Source organism: Sturnus vulgaris, chromosome 5 (assembly GCF_052056855.1).
Source record: "Sturnus vulgaris isolate bStuVul1 chromosome 5, bStuVul1.hap1, whole genome shotgun sequence".
Classification (NCBI taxonomy): Eukaryota; Metazoa; Chordata; class Aves; order Passeriformes; family Sturnidae; genus Sturnus; species Sturnus vulgaris.
Genome location: NC_142247.1, coordinates 12,509,325 through 12,530,351, shown reverse-complemented (window position 1 = coordinate 12,530,351; position 21,027 = coordinate 12,509,325). Strand labels below are relative to the sequence as shown.

At 40.1% G+C, this 21,027-nt stretch overlaps 1 protein-coding gene across 5 annotated transcripts in view; it reads left to right on the top strand.

Annotated features, from left to right (window-relative positions):
- Nucleotides 1-21,027, top strand: part of FBLN1 (fibulin 1) — a 75,733-nt gene that overhangs the window by 25,550 nt on the left and 29,156 nt on the right. For all 5 annotated transcript variants that reach the window (XM_014880379.2, XM_014880398.2, XM_088164861.1 and 2 more), the window contains exons 4-14: nt 2,465-2,636; nt 4,792-4,851; nt 6,580-6,681; nt 7,499-7,636; nt 9,799-9,936; nt 11,391-11,534; nt 12,345-12,473; nt 12,975-13,100; nt 13,933-14,052; nt 14,871-15,002; nt 15,546-15,669. In XM_014880379.2, the coding sequence (XP_014735865.1) occupies nt 2,465-2,636; nt 4,792-4,851; nt 6,580-6,681; nt 7,499-7,636; nt 9,799-9,936; nt 11,391-11,534; nt 12,345-12,473; nt 12,975-13,100; nt 13,933-14,052; nt 14,871-15,002; nt 15,546-15,669 (1,385 nt within the window). The remainder of the gene's footprint in view (nt 1-2,464; nt 2,637-4,791; nt 4,852-6,579; nt 6,682-7,498; nt 7,637-9,798; nt 9,937-11,390; nt 11,535-12,344; nt 12,474-12,974; nt 13,101-13,932; nt 14,053-14,870; nt 15,003-15,545; nt 15,670-21,027) is intronic.

The window sequence follows — 21,027 nt, the reverse complement described above, 5'->3', positions numbered from 1 at the left end:
CTTCCCCATGGTCTCACCACAGCCTGCAGAGCAATCTCAGCTCTGGCCCCTGGAGCACCTCCTGCCCCTCCTCTGCACTGACCTTGGTGTCCCCAGGTTGTTTCCTTCACATGTTCTCACCTCCTTCTCTTCTCTATCTGGAGTTAAAGCTGCCCCATTGATTTTCTTTTAAAATCTGTTACCACAGAGGCATTACCATCATCTCTAACTGGCCCAGCCTTGGCCAGCAGCATGTCCATCCTCAGAGCCATCAGGGATTGGCTTTGCCAGACACGGTGGAAGCTCCCAGCAGCTTCTCACAGAAGCCACCCCTGTGGCCACCCTGCTGCCAAAAGCCAGGCCAAGCCAAACCAACACACCAGTTAAGAAAGCACTTGACATTTTCCTTCTCTGCATCATTTTGGCTGAGGTATAAAAACATAAATATTTCTCTTTATCAATATGTTAAATCAAGATGCATCGTGCACAGTTAGAATAAAGATAGGTTGAAACAAATGGTTCAGGGCACACAATTATGTTAATGGAAGATACAGTGTCTCACAGATATTGCAAGATTTAGCAAGTTCTGTACTGGAAGTTGCACATGAGCTGGAGATAGAGATTTTTCAAGTGGTGGTGCAACCTAAAATAAATAAGAAACATAAGGCTATTCAACACTTTGAAGAGGGGAAAATTAATGATCACTCTTAAAAAAAAGATAATCAAGAGAAACCCTGTAACTCCCAATATGAACATCCTGTGACAAGATGAAGAAGCAGACTGAGTCTTCCAGCAGAAGCCAATGAGGATACCAGAATTACATAATGTCGAAATTTGTCAAGGCATCAGCCTATTCAATAACTTAAATAAGATTTGGTTATCAAAAATATGCAGGTTTAAGTCAAGTAATGAATCTTTAGCTCACTTTCATTATTTATCTTCTAATTTATGCTTGGGAAAATTGAAAGTTAGCAAATTTATTGTCACATTTAAGAATTTTGAGAAGAAAGCCTAAGGGAATTGCTTGATATGTCAGAATAAATATTGAGAAATGTTGCAATCATCAAGGGTTTATTTCTGAAGTAATAAAAAAAGCCAGAAAAGATGGAATTATCCCAGACATAATAGGATGATCAGCATCTACCACTGGATGGAAGCAGTTGGAGAAACTAGTAAAAAAAAGTAGGTAGTAGGAGCCATCTCACCAAGCAAGAGAAAATAAGGGGAAACATGTATCCTAGAGATTGGGAGGGCCTGAAAACAACACCCCAGGAATTAAGGCCAGGAGAGAGGAATTTCAGCCCTACAGCAGTCTGCAGCACAGAAAAGTTTCTGTTGTGTATTTAATGACATCATACAAAATGGAATACTTACATACTTCAGGATGCTGTTATGCATACTTCATGCTGCTCTGGGTTTTAAAAGTGCCTTTCAGTTCAATACAGGGAGAGAAACACGTCATTCCTTACAAGGGAAAAGTTAGAATATAGGCAGGGAAAGACATCTCAAAGTAATGGAAAGCATTTCATAGTTGCCTTCTTTTCAGCAGGTGTGGTGCTTAAAGCACCAAACTATAGAAATTTAGCTGAAAGTGTAGTTATTTCATATTCCATCTGTTCTGTTTAATGGTGCAGGCAATTTTCTTCAAGCAAAATAGAGTCTGGAAGACTAACAAAACTAATTTTAAAAAGCTTAAATCTGCTTTCATGTGACAGTAGCAATTGGCAGACACCAGTTTCAGAGAACCAAACACTTTTGCTGCTTTCTGACAGCAAGGCAGAAAACTGAATAAATCAGCAGCATCTACTCAATTTAAAATACAGGAAGCCTCCACAGGATTAACTTGTCCTGTCCTTGCCTCTGTGGTGTATTTCAGGGCTGCAGTTCAGCAGGTCGTGAAGAGGCAGACCATGTGTTACTCCTGGCAGCCATGTCAGGATGGTGATGCTTTTAAATAATGCCTGAATATGCTTGTCAAAGCAAAATAGCTGCTCTTTATGACCTACTAACACAAACCTTGGATGAGGCATTTGTTCATTCAAGGAGGAAGTTGAGTAAGCAGCTCCAGCCAAACTGAGCCCTGCACTTCATTGAATATATCCCATTCAAATTAAACTGGACACAAATGGGAAGGAAGGGTGTGAAGAATTCTGATTTTGGCTGGTGTTTGAATCCAGGCTGTGCAGGCATGGAGTAATGAAATCCCATATACATGTGGGGAGTGTTGTGGTCCTCCACATCAGCTTGCACACACCTCCACACGTACACAGTTTTTCTGGGAACTGGACCCAGGTTCTATGCTTGGCCAGATGCAGAGCTCGTTGAACTACACAGGTTAAGAAATTTGAGCCCAAGTATACCAATATATATTCTTAAAGGGTTTGCAGAAAATTTTCCATCAGTGCCAAGGTGAGATACTACTGACATCATTGTCAAAGCTCATGTTGCTTTGACTCTGTTAATATTTTCATTTTCTTTTTAACAGACATGCTGTCACTGTTGTTTGCTGGGAAAGACTGCCCAAGTTCAAGGACAGAGTTGTGAACCCAATCCAAAGATAGGATATCAGTGTGGAATTGTCTTCAGAGCTTGCTGTGGGAAAGATCAAGAAGGCATTGATCTGTCCATCCGTGATTATGCTCCTAAAAAAGAGCCAGGTATTTTATTGCATACTTAAAAGAGTGACACAAAATGATACAGGGTGCGAGGAGTGTTTTCACTTTAAATTATTTCTGTTGGAATTCCTCTACTTGGACATCTCATCTAAGTAATTTAATGGTTTGGAGATCACTTTTTTGGCTAGTGATAGCTGAAAGGCTGTTGTTGAAAATAAGAGGTGGAAAGAGGTCGCTTGGTTTCTGGTGTCAGAACTTAAATGTACAAGAGCTTATTTTGGCAACTCATGATCTTATCTTGGAAGCTGAATATAAGCTGTTAGTTTTAATGGCATTTTGCCCACTGATAAATGCTTAATTAAAATGAAAATCAACAAACAATGCTTTGAATTGTGTTGAAAAGCTAGAGGGCCTTTGCCAGTTCAGCAGAATGCAAATGTTCCTATTATGTGAGAGGCAAATGCCCACAAACCAGGGGTATTTGAAATGCCTGGACTGCCTGGGACAACTGAAGATCTCCAGGAAGCATGGAAATAGTTTCCTTTGATATTGCCAAAAGAGAGGGGCACCTAGATGGTAGCAGCTCCTGACCATTATCCATACCTAGTCCACAGAGAAGGATGGATGTGTACAGACTGATCCTTATAGTCCTTCATTTGTTTGGGGTTTTTTTCCCTTTTTTCACTTAGCAGACAGACCTGAAACTGCAGACAAGTTATGCTGTGTGGTGTTGCCCCCCTCACGGGCCGCCAAGTACTGAAAACATATCATCTGTCAGATCACAAGCAACAGATTTTGGGGAACATCATCCTAATCAATCATTTAAACACAAATCCCATTACAAAAGCTTGCATTGGTCTGCTTGAGCCAGAATGTTATCAGGTTTGTTGCAGGTCTTTCAAGCCTGGCTTGTCTCTATGTCTCCCTTATCAGGCAACATCTGGAAATGCCCTCTCAGGCAGTTTCTCTGCGTGTGCTGTTCTCTCAGGAGGGGAATTGCCCCTGTCCATTAGCACTGGCTGAGGTGACTGGACTGGTAGATCCCTCATACTCAGACATCTCTGCTAATAACAGAAATTTGCATACTCAATATACCTGTCTGGTATGAGGAATATGTCACCTATGGGAACTGCGAGCATGGCATAGAGTATTTCCCTGCTTGCCTTTGTGGGCAAGTGACACACACAACAATCATTAGGATGGCTATTGTGGCACACAGAAGAGCCACTATGCATTGCAAAGTATCCACAAGCAGGGACATCAACTCATCATTCCCATCATTCAACTAAGAAACAAGCAGGTGTTTGAATATACATCAAATAACCCTATTGACAATAAAAAATGCCTGTAGAAAGGCAGAGCAAACAACACAAATGGACACTGGTTCGTTGTGAAGGGCAGATGAGGCTCCATTTTGCAATACAGATTTTTGGACTAGAACCTTGTGTTTGTTGTGCCATAGCAGTGCATGAAGGGCATTCTGCTGCAGGGGTAAGGCAAGCTGTCTCTCCAAGTCACATAGAGTGTTGTCCACAGGTTGGACTTGATGGTCTTGGGAATCTTTTCCGACCTAATTAATTTTGTGGTCTCTGGTGTTGTGTCCCCAGAGGGTGGGTTCAGGGTGTGTTTGGCCCCTGTATGTCCTTATGTGGGGAGAACAGACTCCTGGGATACGTACATGTGGCAGGAGCATCACAGATCAAAACTCTCCAATGTATATAAGTACATTTGAAAGAATGCCATAAGTATGTGCCCAAAAACTTAGGTGTGGAGTTCTTTTTGAAATGAAGTCTAAATAAATAACTGAGGTTAATCTGATTTTCATTAAATCTCTGAGTACCCCAAGCTACTATAAAGTCAGTGGAAGCATGCCTCAACAACATGCCTGATGAAAATGAGGTTAAGCTCTGGTTAAAAGTCTGACATTAAGAACCTGTGTTTGAAAATCTCAGTCCATATGCAATCTGTGATCACAGTGTGACTTTCATATTGAATCAGCCAGATGGAAAATGCCCCATGGCCATGAGCACTTGAACATCAAATTTAAGTACGAAATAGCTGTAAAATATGTAAATAATGCTTTTAAATTTTGTTCTGGTTTGTCCAAAACCCTGGTGTGAGTACCATCCCAAGCACAGTATTTTACCTTGAGAAGAAAAGTGCTTTCTCCTCTAATGCTTATCTCTCCTCTTTTTAGTTGAAATTTCAAAGGAGGAACTAGACCAAGAAGATCCTTATCTGCATGATGGCTGCAGAGGTGAGTCAGGTGACTAGTCCTACTAGCCAGCTCTTTTGTGATTGCTTTCAATAAAGTGAAGCCAAACTAGATCTAGAGATTAGCCAAGGCTCTTTGCCTAGGATAGTCATGGGTAAAAAAACATGAGGAAGAGCCTTTCCAAGGAGTAATGGGCCATTATGTGATGCCTAAATTGTTCATAAATACAAGGGAGGCATTGTCTCTCACAGTGGAGTCCATTTTATCCAACTGAAGCTGAGACAATACATTTAATTTCTATTTAAATTCTAGTGGGTAATACCTCAGAAGTGTCACCCTTGAACCTGTGGAGTACTTTGGATTCTTCAGAATATGGTGATCCTATATTTAATATGTGCATCTTTTATTCTTCTCTTGGTGTTTGTATATCAGGGTGTTTGAATATGAAATTAAACTTGTTGCTATTTGAGATGCATCACTTGAAAAAAAGGAAGACAAAAGTGGCTATTGTCCTGTTTACTCATGCTTTTCTGCCTCCTTGGAAATGTGCATTTGGAATATTGCTCTGCTAAGTATTATGATTTATTGCTTGTCACATGTGATTTACATGTCTATAAACCTAAACCAGCAGTGATTCATTGTTTTCTGCCAGCATTTCAGAACTCAGAAATGTATATAGGATTAAATCAATTTAATAGTCTTATTATTATTTCAAATTGAATAATTATTTACTCTGCTCCTAGTTCTACAGCTGTTACACTCTGGAGAGAATGGGAATATCTACCAGGTCATTAGTAATCCAGAGTCAACAGTACCTTTCCTCCTTGTCTCCAGTTGCTAATTGCAGGAGATGACATAGAAATATGTGTTACATATTTTCCTAGCATTATTTCTTCATGTAATCAGTTGTGGTATTTCTCAGTTAATCAACTGCCTTCAGGAGATGGATTAGTATTGCTAATTGCCAATTGGTGGTTCTGTCTACAGTATATTTTCTAATAAACTTGGCATGCCAAAAGTATTTTTAGTTTTCTGAACTTGAACAGGAGAAACTTAAATTTCCTAGGCAATGGAACTTCCAGCAATTTGTTTTGGAGCACCTTCACATTACATGGGGAAATTAATTCTGTTCTTCTAACACTTCCACTACAGGTTTTACTGTGTCAGGGTGGAGCTCACTGTATTAGCAGAGATTCAGAGAGCAGAGGCTGTTCATCTCAGTCACAAAACTGTGGTTCCATCTAATTTTCAGTGAGGCATTAATGGCCCTGTCCTCATTAGAAATTGTTGTACTTAAAAAATTATTTATAACATATTACAGCTGCAATTGCTCACATGGATTGTGCCTGTCTTACACCTTTTGTTTAATGCCTATCTAGCCATTCTAAAAAACAGTTCATGGGCTCTGTTTGTACTAAGGATATCTGCAGCCTTACAACAAATATTTGTTGTTGGAAGTATATAACATTTTTTCTATTTTTAGAATATGCAACTTTTAAAATATTAATTTCTATTTTAACAAGGTCAGAAAGTAGTTTTCTTAATGATGAGCCAAATTTTGTGTAAATTATCTGTAGTATTCTCTTTCTGTTTGTCAGAATAACCCTTCTTGTATTAATTTTAGAGCTTTCAGTGCTTAGCCCTTTCTTTCTTTTGTATGTGTATATTAACTTCTTTTCTAAATAAATCAAATATCCTGTAAATTAAAGGTTTGTTTCAGTTCCTATTAAGAGCCTCTTAATTAATGAGACTTTTTAACATATTCATTAGGTGGTGGTCCCTGCTCTCAGCAGTGCAGAGACACAGGATCCAGTTATGTCTGCTCCTGCTTTGTTGGCTATCAGCTTCAACCAGATGGTATCACCTGTGAAGGTAAAAGAAATAAAGCCATTGTTTCAGTTATAAACATTCTTGTTTTAAATAAATATTCATGATCGGTCAGATTAACACTAACTTAGTGGGGCATATAAAAAGGAAGAGCTTTTACATTTAATACACATGGGTGTTGGATTTTCTTATGCATTCAAATGAAAAATGCATTAAAATGAAAAAAATTCACAAAGGAAACGTCTATCAGTAGCTGTAAAGTAGAAAGTCACAACTTGGCTCAAAGAGCCTCTCAGCCATCTGTTGGTGGGAAGCAGAGCAAAGTGAGGATTTCAGAAAGTATGCCTCATTCATATAGTCACTATAATCCAACCATGAAATCACTGAGGTTAGAAAAATCCCTTAAGATCATCGAGTCTAACATAAACCAAATCCTGCAAACTCCACCAGCAGACCATGTCTACACATCCTAGCTCTAACAGCTTTAGACATGTCCAGCAACATCATCTCCTACTAGACTCGCTCAGATGATGTTTGCTCTTTGCTCTCACTCACTTAACCTTCCTCTTCTTAAGTACAGTGAATCAGCCAGTCCTGGTACCAACAGGGCCCAAATGTCTCTGCTGGCTCACGCCCTGGCAGCAGCTGTATAGTGAGATGTGAGTGTGAGGCCAAATCCACACCTTTGTATTCTGATGCTTAGAGGAATGCCTGGTTGGAAGTGTGCCCACAGCTAACCTTCAACCTCATCTCTTCCCAGCAACATCATACTTCTTATTTACCCTCTCTTACTTATTTTTAAATAATTTTGGTTTTATTTTTTTAATAATTTAATTTTAAATAATTAAATATCTAATTGTAGACATTAATGAATGTATCACTGGGACACACAACTGTGGGATTGGACAAACCTGTGTCAATACATTGGGATCCTTCCGCTGCCAGCGGGACACGAGCTGTGGAACTGGTTATGAACTCACAGATGACAGTCGTTGCAAAGGTATGTCCTGTGCAGAGAAACTAGAATCTTCCAGGCTTAAGTTAAAATCTAAGCACATCACCATGTCATGCTCTTTGGTTTTTGGTAATACACGTGTAACTGAGACACACACACTTCAAGGACAGCAGCTTTCCCACCTGTCACCTTGCAAATAACTAGATCATGCTGGGGGCTGCTGCAAAGACTTCCAGGGGAGATAACTACTTCACACTGGCAGCTTGTGTTGCTTGTTAGGAGCTGCTCTGGGGGCTAAAACAGATGATTGCAAAGGCTCAGAACTCACACTATACACAATACCCTGGAGATTATTTCTGGCTAGCTCCAGCCTGCTCTGTGGAATTGGTTGCTCATTTGTGAGTGGAGTGCCTAAGTCCTGCTCTTGGAGCATTTCTAATGGTTTAGATGAACCTGAATGAATCAAGTTTGCACATTCTGGAGTGTGAAACAAAGTGTGGCAAGTGGAGCAACCAGGTGACTCCGTTTGAAAATGTGAAAGTAGATGCATCTTTAGAAAAAGAAAGTAAGCTTTTACCCTTAGGTGGTTACAAAGGGATTAATTTCTTAATCACAGCATTCCTAGGGATTTAAAAACATAAAGGGGCTAAAACCACTGCTCTTGACTGTCTGTGTTTGAACAGAAAGATAACAGTCTTTCTTACTCAAAAAGTTACTTATTTCAAGTTCCATTTAGCTTAAAGAATGCTGTTATGTGCATCTGTAACTTCACCTGGCGTGCTGCCTTTACAGAGATATAAATTAGCAGCCAACTCCAGCTGGTGTGGAATTGGTTTTCACTATGAAAAGTCTGCTCCCCCTAAGCTTAGAACGGTTTATAAATAAACTAATTTCATTCCACTGAGTAAATTAACTCAACCAAAATTTTAGGTAAGGTTTTACTGTAGAAACAGATCAGTGATGAATAATAGATTGAATAAAATAACTAATGAACAAACTGCAATGCAAAACCTGCAGAACATTAGGCAATGTTTTTGAAAGTATCATGGTGTAACTGTCATCCCTTTGAAGTAACACTTCCATTAGTTTGAATGACATCAGATTTAAGCCCACAAATAGCTTACTAGCAAGTATTAACATATTTCTCTATTGAAAAAAAGGAGTGCAGATAGTAAATTATACCTGTCACTAATGTTAGAAAATTCTTATCTGGGTAAGATATGTTACTAATGTTAATTATTAATGTTATGTTAATAGTGATAAAAATAAATCTAATAATCTTCATGTATGGTTTTTAAATGCCAAGCAATATGACTGAGTTGTGCTACATGTAGAACTCTGCTAAACCCAACTCAGTATTAACCCGACCTAAACTTCAAAAGGTCTCCACACTCATTTTTTAAGTCTCACAAAGCTCTGGGGCTACTGTTGTATCAACTGCATGAATGAGAAAGCTGAGGTATCCTATTGCTGGAGAGTTTCTGTATTTTGATAGCTTTAGGAGATTTTATTCCATTGCCAGGTGGCAAACATTAAATTTCAGTTGCTTTATGTGGACAGGACTACACTCGTGAGTGAAGCCCCATTTGCTGTTGTCTCCTTTAACTGCTTTACATGAACAATAATTTATTCATAAATATTTATTGTCTATTCTGAACTGGAGTAGAATATTAAAGGAAGCAGAAGTCATATTTATGTGCATTTTAAAGCATGATAATGCAGGGATATTGCAACCCTTAATATGGATGGGAATCGAGGCAAGTTAATTCACTTGTGAAAGAAATGAACCATATCTGCATTGGATCTAAAGTTAAAATTAAAATTGCATTTTGGTAATTTAATCTTCCAAACTTCAAAGCTAAGCACGCTGCTGAATCAAGGCTGAGCAGTGCTGAATGTGATGCTTTAGGTACTCTGTAATAGTTTTGAAACATTTGGTTGTGAGAACTAAACTTGTAAAGCATAATATGCACAGACGCACCCCTATATATAATATTAATAATGAAATGGTAAAAAATTCTTAACCTACCTGGTTTTACTGAGATCTTTTTTGAGGTAGTAAATCAGATTGATCCTGGATCACAGAATTCCAGGAAGGTGTGCTGAGGATTAATCTATGTGATGATTTTTAACTATGTTTTATGTTTTAAATGTAATGAAAGAACCTGTCAAATTCCTGCTAACGATTTTTTTTTGTGATGTACCAGATATTGACGAATGTGAGACTGGTACTCATAACTGCCCCCCCGATTTTATCTGTCAGAATACTCCAGGATCTTTCCGTTGCCGACCCAAGCTACAGTGCATGAGTGGGTTTATACAAGATGCACTAGGCAACTGTATTGGTAAGGCATGTTCTTATCTTGGGGAATACTCCAGTGTTGTCTGGCAGAAAAGTTGTAGTTTCACTGGGTGGGTTCTGAGATACCCAAGCTATTCTTCATCTTTGTGTGCATTGCTCTTTCCTTGATCCCACAGGTAAGAGTGACAGATGAAAGCCATTTAAATAAAAGATTTATATGTTAGATCACTATTTTTATTGAGATCATTTCCTAAGGTGGTTAGCTTCTTAAGTCTTTAGGTATTTTATCTGAAACAAAATTTGTAAAAAAATTGTGATATATTTTATCTACCTCTATCAAGAAGATTTTAGCCAAAGCTTTGTATAGAAAGCTGTAACTGTGACATCCTCTGCAACACCCTTTGATATTAGTCTGCTTGGTTTTACAGGCAAGTAGGTCTTTCCAATCCTGTCCCTCGTTACAGCCCATCAAGAATTTACAGTGCATGAGGGAAGTTATAACATACTGTGGAGAGGAGTTTTTCTTTAAAGACTGATTACAAGCTTGTCAGGCCAATTCCTTGTTTCCAAGACTCCCCAAAACCAGAATTATAACCTTCATATAAATGTATTAAAATTACTGGTTTCAAGCAGACTCTATATGGATTTGTCTAAAGTGACCTACAAATCTATCAGTTATTCCCTTGAGCATCATTTTCAAGTCTCAACTCAACTTTTAATTCCCCCATTGGCATAGCAAGTCTTGGACTTGCGGAACTGGCCCAGCAGCAGCAGCTGCCAAGTTGCACTCATTATCAGCCCCTTGTTCTCCTGTAGTGTTGAAATCTGACACTGGAAACAGACAGAAAACAAAACTGCAGCCTTTAAAATGAGGGGGCCAGTCCCTGTGCATAGCAAGCTCTCTGAAGGCACACGCCTGCCACAAGTAATGCCAGGTCCATGGCAGATTCTGATTAACTTGCTGTCATGGACATCAGTAAAGCCACATCAGTTTGCAGCAGCAATATTTATGGCCTGTAAAATGCATTAGCTCGAAATATTTAAGCAGTTTCACAGCCTAACTTTACATGCTGGGAATCTAATGCTGGGAATCAAATGCTGCTCTGTGTGGAGTTAAGGGGATTTTGTCGTTGGATTTGTGACTCTGATCATCCTGTAGAAGCTAAGAGTTCAACCAGAACACACAGACTGAAGCAGAACTGGTTAAGCTGGTGAGCTAAATTGTTGACTGGCTCTTTGTATGTTTAGGAGAGACTTTTAAAAGCTTTGAAACAAATACAAGTTCTACACCAAATTTCCATTGCTTTTCTGTGGTATCTTATACTTTTATACCTCCCCAGTCTTCACTCTGGAAGCACTGTATCAGTGAAGCTAAATGTCATGAATAGTTGTCTCCTCCCACAGGCAGAACTTTTCTCTGAAGGGTTACATAATGAGAGCATCTTACCTTAAATCTCTTGAGACCAGAAGGAGTTACACTGACTTGTGCTCTTGTAGATATCAACGAGTGTCTGAGTACCAGCATGCCGTGCCCAGCTGGACAGATCTGTATTAACACTGATGGCTCCTTTACCTGCCAGAGAATCTCACCCAGCTGTGGCCGAGGTTACCATCTCAATGAAGATGGAACGAGATGCGTAGGTGAGTGACAGCTGGGAAGAAAAAGCAGCTCCAAGAAAAGAACTCACATATGTAATTTATGTTTACCAGTTTCTTGCACTTTGACCAGGTTTTTATCATTCCAACAGTCAGCTCTTGGCCCTGCTCTTTCCCTCATGGCAGTCCCAGCAAGTGAAGAATGACAAGCATCCACCCCTCTGTCCTTCATATGTCCTTCATGAAACCCTATGTTTTGAGGAGTAATGATTATCAGCCCCCATAAATGGCATTGGCTGTGACTGTGTAAATGGAACAATGTTGTGTGGTCCTAAATCTCCTTCATACAGACAGATAACACAAGGTCAACTTAATGTGCCACAGAAGCCATTCAAGTAACATTGAAAGAAATAGTCGCCTTTGGCTGGCTTTTAACTGAGGTGGTTTCTGCAAAATGAGGCATTTTTCTGTTTTCAATGTGTGTGGCTTATCAAAGCACTAGTGATGACTCTGGATCTCAGGCATCTTCTTAGACTCAGTGAAGATCTGATCCACACATACTGAGTATGCATAATAAAACAATTTTGCACCTGAATTCCTCCAAAGACTTCCTGATTACTTCATTGCTTTCCTCCCAAGACCATCAACATTAAGGACACCTTAGAGCTAACCTGCTTTGATACAAATAGTTTGGATTTGTGACTCTGATCTTGTAAAAGCTGAGAGTATGATGACATCTTGTTTTCTGTTTCAAAACACTTTATAACTACCAGGGGACAAAAAAATATATTAACATGTTCCTCTTCTCTCAACTTACATAGTCAGAAACCTACTTAAAATCACTTTTTGTTTTAGATGTGGATGAGTGCTCATCCTCTAGCCAGCCCTGTGGAGAAGGACACATTTGTATCAATGCCCCAGGCAATTACCGCTGTGAGTGCAAAGCTGGCTATACTTTCGATGTCATCAGTAGGACGTGTATTGGTAAGTGGCACCAGCAACCAAAATACATGCAGCCATGGCACTTACAAAATGATCCTGTGTAAAGAATATTACTGCTTTCTGCATACCCTCTGTCATCAGAATGAAAAATTGACTGCTATATTATTTGGCTGACTCTAAATCCGTATTAAAGAACTGTTGATACTTCAAAGGAAGCTGTATTAGTATTGTCAGCATGTTATCTGCTATCCTGTTAAAAGGTAAGGTTGTGAGAGTGTGTGTGATTGTTTTCTGTGATATTTTTATAAGCACCTACAGCAAAAGATTCCTTTGGAAGATCAAAGCAACTTTCTTCTGTATAGATCTAATCCAATTATACTCTGGGGTGGTTCTAAATGAGCATTTTGAGGACTTCTTCTCTCTTTAGTATGGAATTTAAATCTGGAAAATAACAATCAAACTTTTATAGCCACATTCTTGTCCAGACTGGTACGGCAGTGAGGCAGCCAATCCAGAGACCTCTCTGTGTGTTCATCATTGCAGATATCAATGAATGCAGACGCTACCCAGGCCGCCTCTGTGCTCACAAATGTGAGAATACTCCTGGTTCCTACTACTGCACTTGTACCATGGGCTTCAAACTTTCAGCTGATGGTAGATCCTGTGAAGGTACGGCTGTCAGTGCTTTGGTTATGGAGTGTGAGAAACAGCTCATTGCTCTTTCAGCTGTTTTTCATTTTAGCTTGCAAGACTGCCCTGGAATGACATGAGAAATCATCACAGTGCAGTCTCTTTGATTACATGAATGCTGCTGTGCTTAGTCGAGGCCACTATAGCCCACAGCTTGAATATATCCCCTTTAGACTGGACCATTTAACAGGACAAGATGACACAGCCTCAAGCTGCACCAGGTTGGACATCAGGAAGAATTTCTTCACTGTAAGGGTGGTCAGGCATTGGAAAGGGCTTCCCAGGGAGGTGGTGGAGTTCCTTTCCTGGAGGTGTGTCCAAAGAATTTCTGGATGTGGCACTCAGTGCTCTGGTCTAGGTGACAAGGTGGGGCTTGGTCACAGGTTTGACTCAAAGGTCTTGGAGGTATTTTCCAGCCTGAATAGTTCTGTGATTCTGTGATGCAGAGGTGTACGGGTTTGCATTTGCTGCACTTTGAAGGGTGATTCAACTCAATCAGGTTCAAAACCTTCAAAACCAGCCTTGCTGATATGCAGACACAAAAATATAAGTGTTGGCCTAAAGATTCCCTCCCAGTCTCACACCTTGAAGTGCAGTAGGAAATTATAGCACAGTGAAAATTAACCTGTACTGCCAGACCCTGTTAAGGGTAACATACACAAAGCCTCCTCTTTCCAGGTTACTCAGTGATGTGTGCCATCCTTCTTTTTAATTAAAAAAAAAACCTTCCGAACTTTTGTCTTATTACAGTAATAGAAGTGATGAGTATTGCAAGAAATTTGGGGTTCACGTGTATAACTTTGCATTTCAGATTTGAATGAGTGTGAAAGCAACCCCTGTAGCCAAGAGTGTGCCAATGTGTACGGCTCCTACCAGTGCTACTGCCGCCGCGGATTCCAGCTCAGTGACATCGATGGCATTTCGTGTGAAGGTGAGCTCCGTGGTGCTGCAGGGACGGGGTGGGTGGCCATTTCTTATTGTTGCCATAACAAACACGAGAAATTCCATGTAATTTTTTCATATTGAGTCTCTCTGGTATTCCTTGTGAAACTGTATTTAATGAAGGTCGCCCACCCATGTCCTTCTCTTTGCCTATGTGGTGTCATTTTTGCTGTTTACACTGAATTGTAGCTTGGCACAATTTTGTAACTTGACAGAAATTTTTCCTGAGGAGCTACCAGAATTTCTAGTCTTCAAGTGGAGATACAAGCATATTTATATGTTACATATGTAATGTATTATATTACTGGGTAGTATTTTATAGATCCTCTTTTTGGAGCTGGTTCTGAACTAATGTGCTCTCAAATACAAGGAGGGTGTGGGTATGACCTCATGGACAAGATTCTGAGCTTAGACTTAGGTCTACAAGACTTACTAAACAGTGAGACCTTGGCCAGAACACCTACTTTTGACCTCCTTTTTGCAAAAACAGGGATAAAACTATTCCTATCCCTTCCTTTTATAAAGCACTACAATACATGTCACTGTAAAGTGCTTGCTCTCGTCCATTACTTTGTCTCTTGGGCTCTCATATAGCCTTTAATTTTCTTCAGAGTTCCATTTATTCCTGAAAATCTTTGCTATTTAAATGTTGTTGGCTAGAGCCAACACCTATGTGATGATCTTCTTCATTGCCCAGAAATTAGAATCATCAAATTGTGTTTGAAGCTCACAGCAGGAGCACTTTACATGCACACTGGGTTGAATGTCATGAACACATAGTAAATTAGTGGTGTTTTTTTCTTGCAGATATTGATGAATGTGCTTTGCCCACTGGAGGACATATCTGTTCCTTTCGGTGCATTAATACTCCTGGGAGCTTTCAGTGTACTTGTCCCTCTACTGGGTACAGGCTGGCACCCAATGCACGCAACTGCCAAGGTGGGTTCAATAACTGCAGGGAGACCTCACTGCATTGTGGAATTCTGACAATTTCTAGCAGGTTTTGTATTTGAAAAATGCCTTTCCTTCGACATTATAGGTAGCACAGTACACATGAGCTTGACATCTGAAGAAATCAGTCTTTTATAATAAATATACAAGAAGTTTCAGTTACAAAGTAATTCAGTAGAGACTACTTTTTAAAATATTGTTAAATAATTATTTTAAATTCTTACAATGAAGTTTCCAATGGTGAAGTGCTATGAGTTAGTTTAGACATTAAAAGAAAATATACTGCTGTAAACATGTCAGCAAATATTTAAGTCTTGTCCACTTAGTGGCACTGCTGCTCTTCCTTTTCTTCTTGCTGGTTGGTTGGGTTAGTGCTCTTTTTTGTTCTTCTGTCCTCCCCTTGCAATCCTGTAGTAATGCTTAATTGCACCCCATGTTCTGTAGTATCTAATAGCATACTTTCATTGTCTGGCACCTGCAAGAAGTGGAAGAAGCATGTGTTTAATCCACTCCCCTGTTTCCATTTGGCAGATATCGATGAGTGTGTTGCAGAAAGCCACAACTGCTCTTTCAATGAGACCTGCTTTAACATCCAGGGCGGCTTTCGCTGCCTGTCTTTGGAATGTCCTGAGAATTACCGCAAGTCAGGAGACACGTAAGTACCTTCTTTTTCAAGGTCAGACAGTTCGTTTGGTGGCAAGATCTCCTTAATGTCATGCCACTGCTGATTGAACACAGAGCAGTTTCGAGCAAATATGTATTGTGTTGGCAGGCCTACCCTATGTTTTGCACACACAGGTCAGTTTTTTTTCTCCTGCTCCTCTTTCTAAGAAAAAGATACTCCCTTAAAAAAATGCCATGTGTCAGTGGTTTGCACCATAATGATCCCCAGAGCCATAAGCAGATACTCTCTGTCTGGGTCCCTTGCAGGCAGCATGACAAGAGGGCTACATTTGGCTTTGAAATCATTGGCTTTAATTTTGGAATCACACACAGTCTTCCCTTACTTTCACACTTCAGCTAAAGGATTCTTTTTAGCTCCCTCTCTGAATTCTCACCTGTACAGTTGCAAAGCATTGAAAGAATGTCTTATATTTGGTACCATTTAATTGAATCATAGAATATTAAGGGGTCAAAATGGACCCTAAAAATCATCTAGTCCCAACCCGCTCTGCCATGTGCAGGGTCATGTCCCACTAGACCAGTTTGCTCAAGGCCATATCCAACCTGGCCTTGAGCTCTGCCAGGGTTGGGGCACCTGCCCAACAGGTTGTGGCCAACCTGTTGCAATGTCTTACCACCCTCACAATAAAAAATGTCTCCCTTCCTATCTTACATAAATCTCCCTTCTTTTAACTTGTATCCAATTTTCACCTGTGTTAGAAAACCTGGGAATCGTAGCAAGGGTGGTATGTTAGCTGCAGCTCATAATTGTGTCTCTAACCTAGCTCAGAGTTAGCCTCTGCATTCTGGTGTAGAAAATAGGAGACAGCTCTGGGAGGAGGGGCAGCTGGCAGCTCTTCCATACCCATCAAATAGTGCCAGCAGGGAGGAGAAGTTGTTGCAAACTCTCAGTTGTGTAGCTGGAGTTTATGGCTGGTGAAGGTGATGCTTTGCCTCCTGCCCTGTGGCTTTCTGGCCACCCTGTATTCCAGTAATTCTGCCAAAGGCTGCTTCATGGTCCCCCCATGTGCCCTGTACTCAGGTAAGTGTGTGCTCCACCAGCCAGGGAGGAAAGCTGACAAATCACATTTGTTATCAATTTGTTATTGCTTTTCCCAGTCAGTGTTGGTATGGCCACCATCTGTTAGACAGACCTGAGTACTCTGTGCCTCCTCTGTAGAATGAAGCCAACACTGATCTTCATCTCAGGGATTTTGTGGAGATTAGTTAGTTTGCATTAAGACTTAGTCTTTGAAATGTCATATAAGTGGCACAGCAGATGTATTTGATCAGAATGCTGGAGAGGATGTTCATGGTGCAAACCCAACTATTTATAAAATATGCTTGTGTTCTGGGAAGGGTGATAGGAATTAAATTTTAAATTATATTTGTCACATCAGTGACCAAGCAGTGCCTTGTGATGTAGATGTTCTCTTTATTTGTAAGACTGTGGGTTCACTGGTATCTTAATTTAAAAAAAAATGCATTGTGCAATGGGCCACTAGGCAGAATTAGCAGATTTCTACTCTTCTGGACGTTCCTCCATTGCAGAGCTCAATTTATAAAATACACGTTGTACACACATTCCATTTATTTTCTCCCTTATCAGTATTTGACTTCATTGGCCATTTGAGCTTCATGGGATCTTTCAGGAAAGCAGCAGAATGTCTGAATTGTTTTTTCTGTGTCTAGGTTGTTGGGCTCTGTAATGGCTTTCTCTGCCTAACTCTGCCTACTCACAGGGCGAGATCCTTCTGATGTGCTCAGGCTATAATTAGGCTGAGTCAGACACAAATCCTGCAGCTGCTCAGTGAAATTCCAATTATTTTAATTCCTTGAGTTATTATCTAGTTGGATTTATTAGGTTTTCCCCTTTCAACAGCTACAGATAGTTACTAAATGTATTGTTGAGGACATGTTTGCATAAAGCAAAGAGAATGTGAGTTCATTGTGATCACTGACAACGTGCAGTAGGTTCTGCAGGTGCTCTCATACTTAGTCTGGATACAAATGTTATACCAATGTGCTGGAATCAGGGTTTATGGGTGGAATTTCCTGATGCTCACTGGGGAGCAGTTTCATAAGACAGCTCTTTAGCACCCTTTTTACATCCAAACTACTTTACATCTCCTTGACTGAATCAGTTTTGCATATATACCCCAGAAGGGCTGATAGCCAGCATATCTTTGTTATGTTCTGCATGATAATGACATTAAATTGCATTAACCCAGGCTCTAGAATTAAAGTAGTTGGCTTCTTACCACATCAAGTACAGATACCGTTTTTTTCTCTCCTTTTTATTCAAGACACATTCCAGTTTCACCAACTTGGCATATCCTAAGAAAGATAGCATATTTTTCCATTCCCATCAAGCCGGCACCTCAGGAAATTTTTTTATCCTGTTCCCCATTATTTCTTTGGAATTGCTATAATTTAATAGACCTCAGTCCTGTAAATGCAAGTTTCTTTATTCTTATTTTTTCTTAAAATCTTATGTACAGGGAGCAGCACTCAGTGATCCAAAAGCTCCTTTACCCAATACCTGTAAAGCAGAGGTTTTGGCATAGTGGCTGTTGCAGTGGCGATTGCCATCAGGCAAAGAAATTTCAGTATCATCCCAGGCAATGGGCTGAAACCTCAGGATACTATTTAGATACTCTGAGCTCCAGGAAGAAATAGTCTGTGTTATCTTCCCCAAAAACAGCAAAATACCTGCCCTGATCTAAATGGTAACAATTTTATTGAAGGCTTTATCTCTTCTACTTAAATTCTGCTTTTTGTTTTCCATTGATCAGTCTATAGGCTTGGTATTTTTCCAGGATAGATAAGATCTGCTGTTTCTCATAAGAGAACGTAACTTGCTGCACTGCCTTGCCAAACAGTTTTTGTTTTCAAATTGCATAACAATTAACTTCTCTTTATATGGCATTGAAGTCTAACATTTGTAATATTTAAGCCAAGAAAAACAGTAGAAAAGATAAAGAAGCGTTTATGGCAACATGTCAGACGTGTGCTGCATTAAGCCAAATGAGGAACTATCTGTATTTTCTAGACATGTCTGCATGCTATTAAGGTTGCCTGGTGCTTATCATTAGGACATGTTTTTAACTCCTTAAAATTTTGCCAAAATGTAACTGGTGGCTGAAATTTTACATGCCAAGTGTCTGACTCAGGCTCAAGTTTTGGCAAATTTCAGCCAGAGAAGTTCACCCATTTCCAAGAACAAGTGTAGAGAGGAACATGCTGGTTTGTGTATTTTAAAGACATTTTAGTGATTAAAAAAAAAATATTTTAACAGTTTGCTGTCACATTATGGAGCAGAAATCTGAAATTTGCTAGGAAATTGCTTTTGGGATTTTTGCCATCCTTCCCAAAATCCTCTGAAACTTTTGAAATTACAAACTTTGTAAAATTGCATCCAGCCTTCTCTTTTTTTTCAAAAACCTTAGGAAATTAGGGCCTTCATGGGTCCTAAAAACTTAGTCCAGTCCTCTATGCCAAAAGAGGCTCGGATGTACCTGGAATCTTTCTGAGAATTCTTTATTTAACTTTTGCTTCAAGTCCTTGAATGATAAGGATTTCATAACCTCAGCAGCAATCTGTGTTTGGCTATCTGCCTTGCTGCAATTTAATTCTTCCTATCAGTAGAGAGGTCTTTTTCTTCCAGCAACCAAAAATTCGCTTCTGATTTAGTGGTCCTGAGCTTCTTATTGCTCTTCAAAGCAGTCTGAGATATGCAAGTCCAACTCCACAGACTGTCTGAGCCTGCTCCTACATAAATCCACAGGAGAGGAGCCCAGTCTGTCTGTCTGTTGTGGGCCAGGTTCTGCCTGCCTGGACAGCCCCAACTCCATGGATAAGCAAGCTGTTTCTAGCATGGGTGAGAGAGGAGCCAACTCGGTAAGAAGAAAATGCATACTTTGAGATAAGGAAGCTGAATATAGGGAGGGAAGGATCTGAAGGCATGTCAAAGTGAGGAGAATGAGTCTGGGGTAGCAAGTAAAATGGGGTAAAACTAGAAAGGGGGCAACCTCAGGGGTCAGGACCTTATGGTCAGCAGTGATTGATTGCAGGGAACTAGTAACAGGACAAGAGGACATCAGGAAGAATTTCTTCACTGAAAGGATGGTCAGGCATTGGAAGGGGCTGCCCAGGGAAGTGGTGAGGTGCCCATCCCTGGAGGTGTGTCCAAGGCACACCTGGATGTGGCACTCTGTGCTCTGGTCTGAGTGACAAGGTGGGGCTTGGTCACAGGCTGGACTCGATGGTCTTGGAGGTATTTTCCATCCTTAATGATCCTATGATTCTATTCCAGATTTGGATAAGGGCCATCAGAGGAAGTAATAATTTGGGATGGCCACACAAAGATCCTGAGGGAAAGGATCTGTGCTTTGGGCCTAGGGCTGTGAGGTGGAAACTGAGAGAACTAAGTGTCAGCCAGGAGAGAATGGAGCAAAAAGAGGTTTGGCACTGGCTGAGTAGACAGTCCTGATGCCAAATATTTGAGCAAGCAGCAAAGGCCATAGGCTAGGAAAGAGGACAGGAAGAAGAAACTAGATTAGGAAAGACAGAAGAAGAAGGCAAGGATAGGATGTAGAGGCTCAGTGCTGAGGGAAAAGACAATATAGTTCTATCTCCTCTACACCTTGAAATGTCCTAGAGACTTTCCATCTCCAGACAGAGTGCTTGTCCATCCTCACTACTACTCTGCTCTATCTTGTTTTCCTTCCTGAAGTGGGGCTCCAGATTCTCCTCAGGTTAAGACCAGCCATCAGTTGGCTTAATTCCCTGAAAATTCTGGTCTATTTAAGACAAAAACCACCTTCCCTGCACAGCTGATCATTAGCATCAATGTCCATGATGTGGCTGTGGCTCACTTGGACCTTATGGTGTGGTGCAACCTGCTGAAAAGAAGTGCACACCAATGATAGAATGAGCAAGAGCTTTTGTAGTGGAATATGTTCTAGGAGGCCTAGAAGACTATTACAGCTCTGGAAATCTACAGCATAGAATGTATAATGAGGGTATAGTTCACTAATAAAGCTTGGTTAGTTGTTCAGCATGTTGAGTTGGTTTCCCTGTAGGAAGTAAATCATAAAGCCATAAATCTTACTAATAAAAAGTTCATTTTCCTTCAGTCCTCATTCAATGAGGAATTGTTGCATACCACTCAGTTCCTTTGAGCACAATGAAGTGAAAACCTGACTCAGAAATTAATATGAGGAAAGGCACAAAATATTTTTCTCTTGTTTTTCTCTTACAAAATGTTGCATTTATTATCTACAAATGGAATCCCTCTAGTTTTGGCAGTTTTCTTTTATCAGTACATTAAATTCAAACTGTGAGTAAT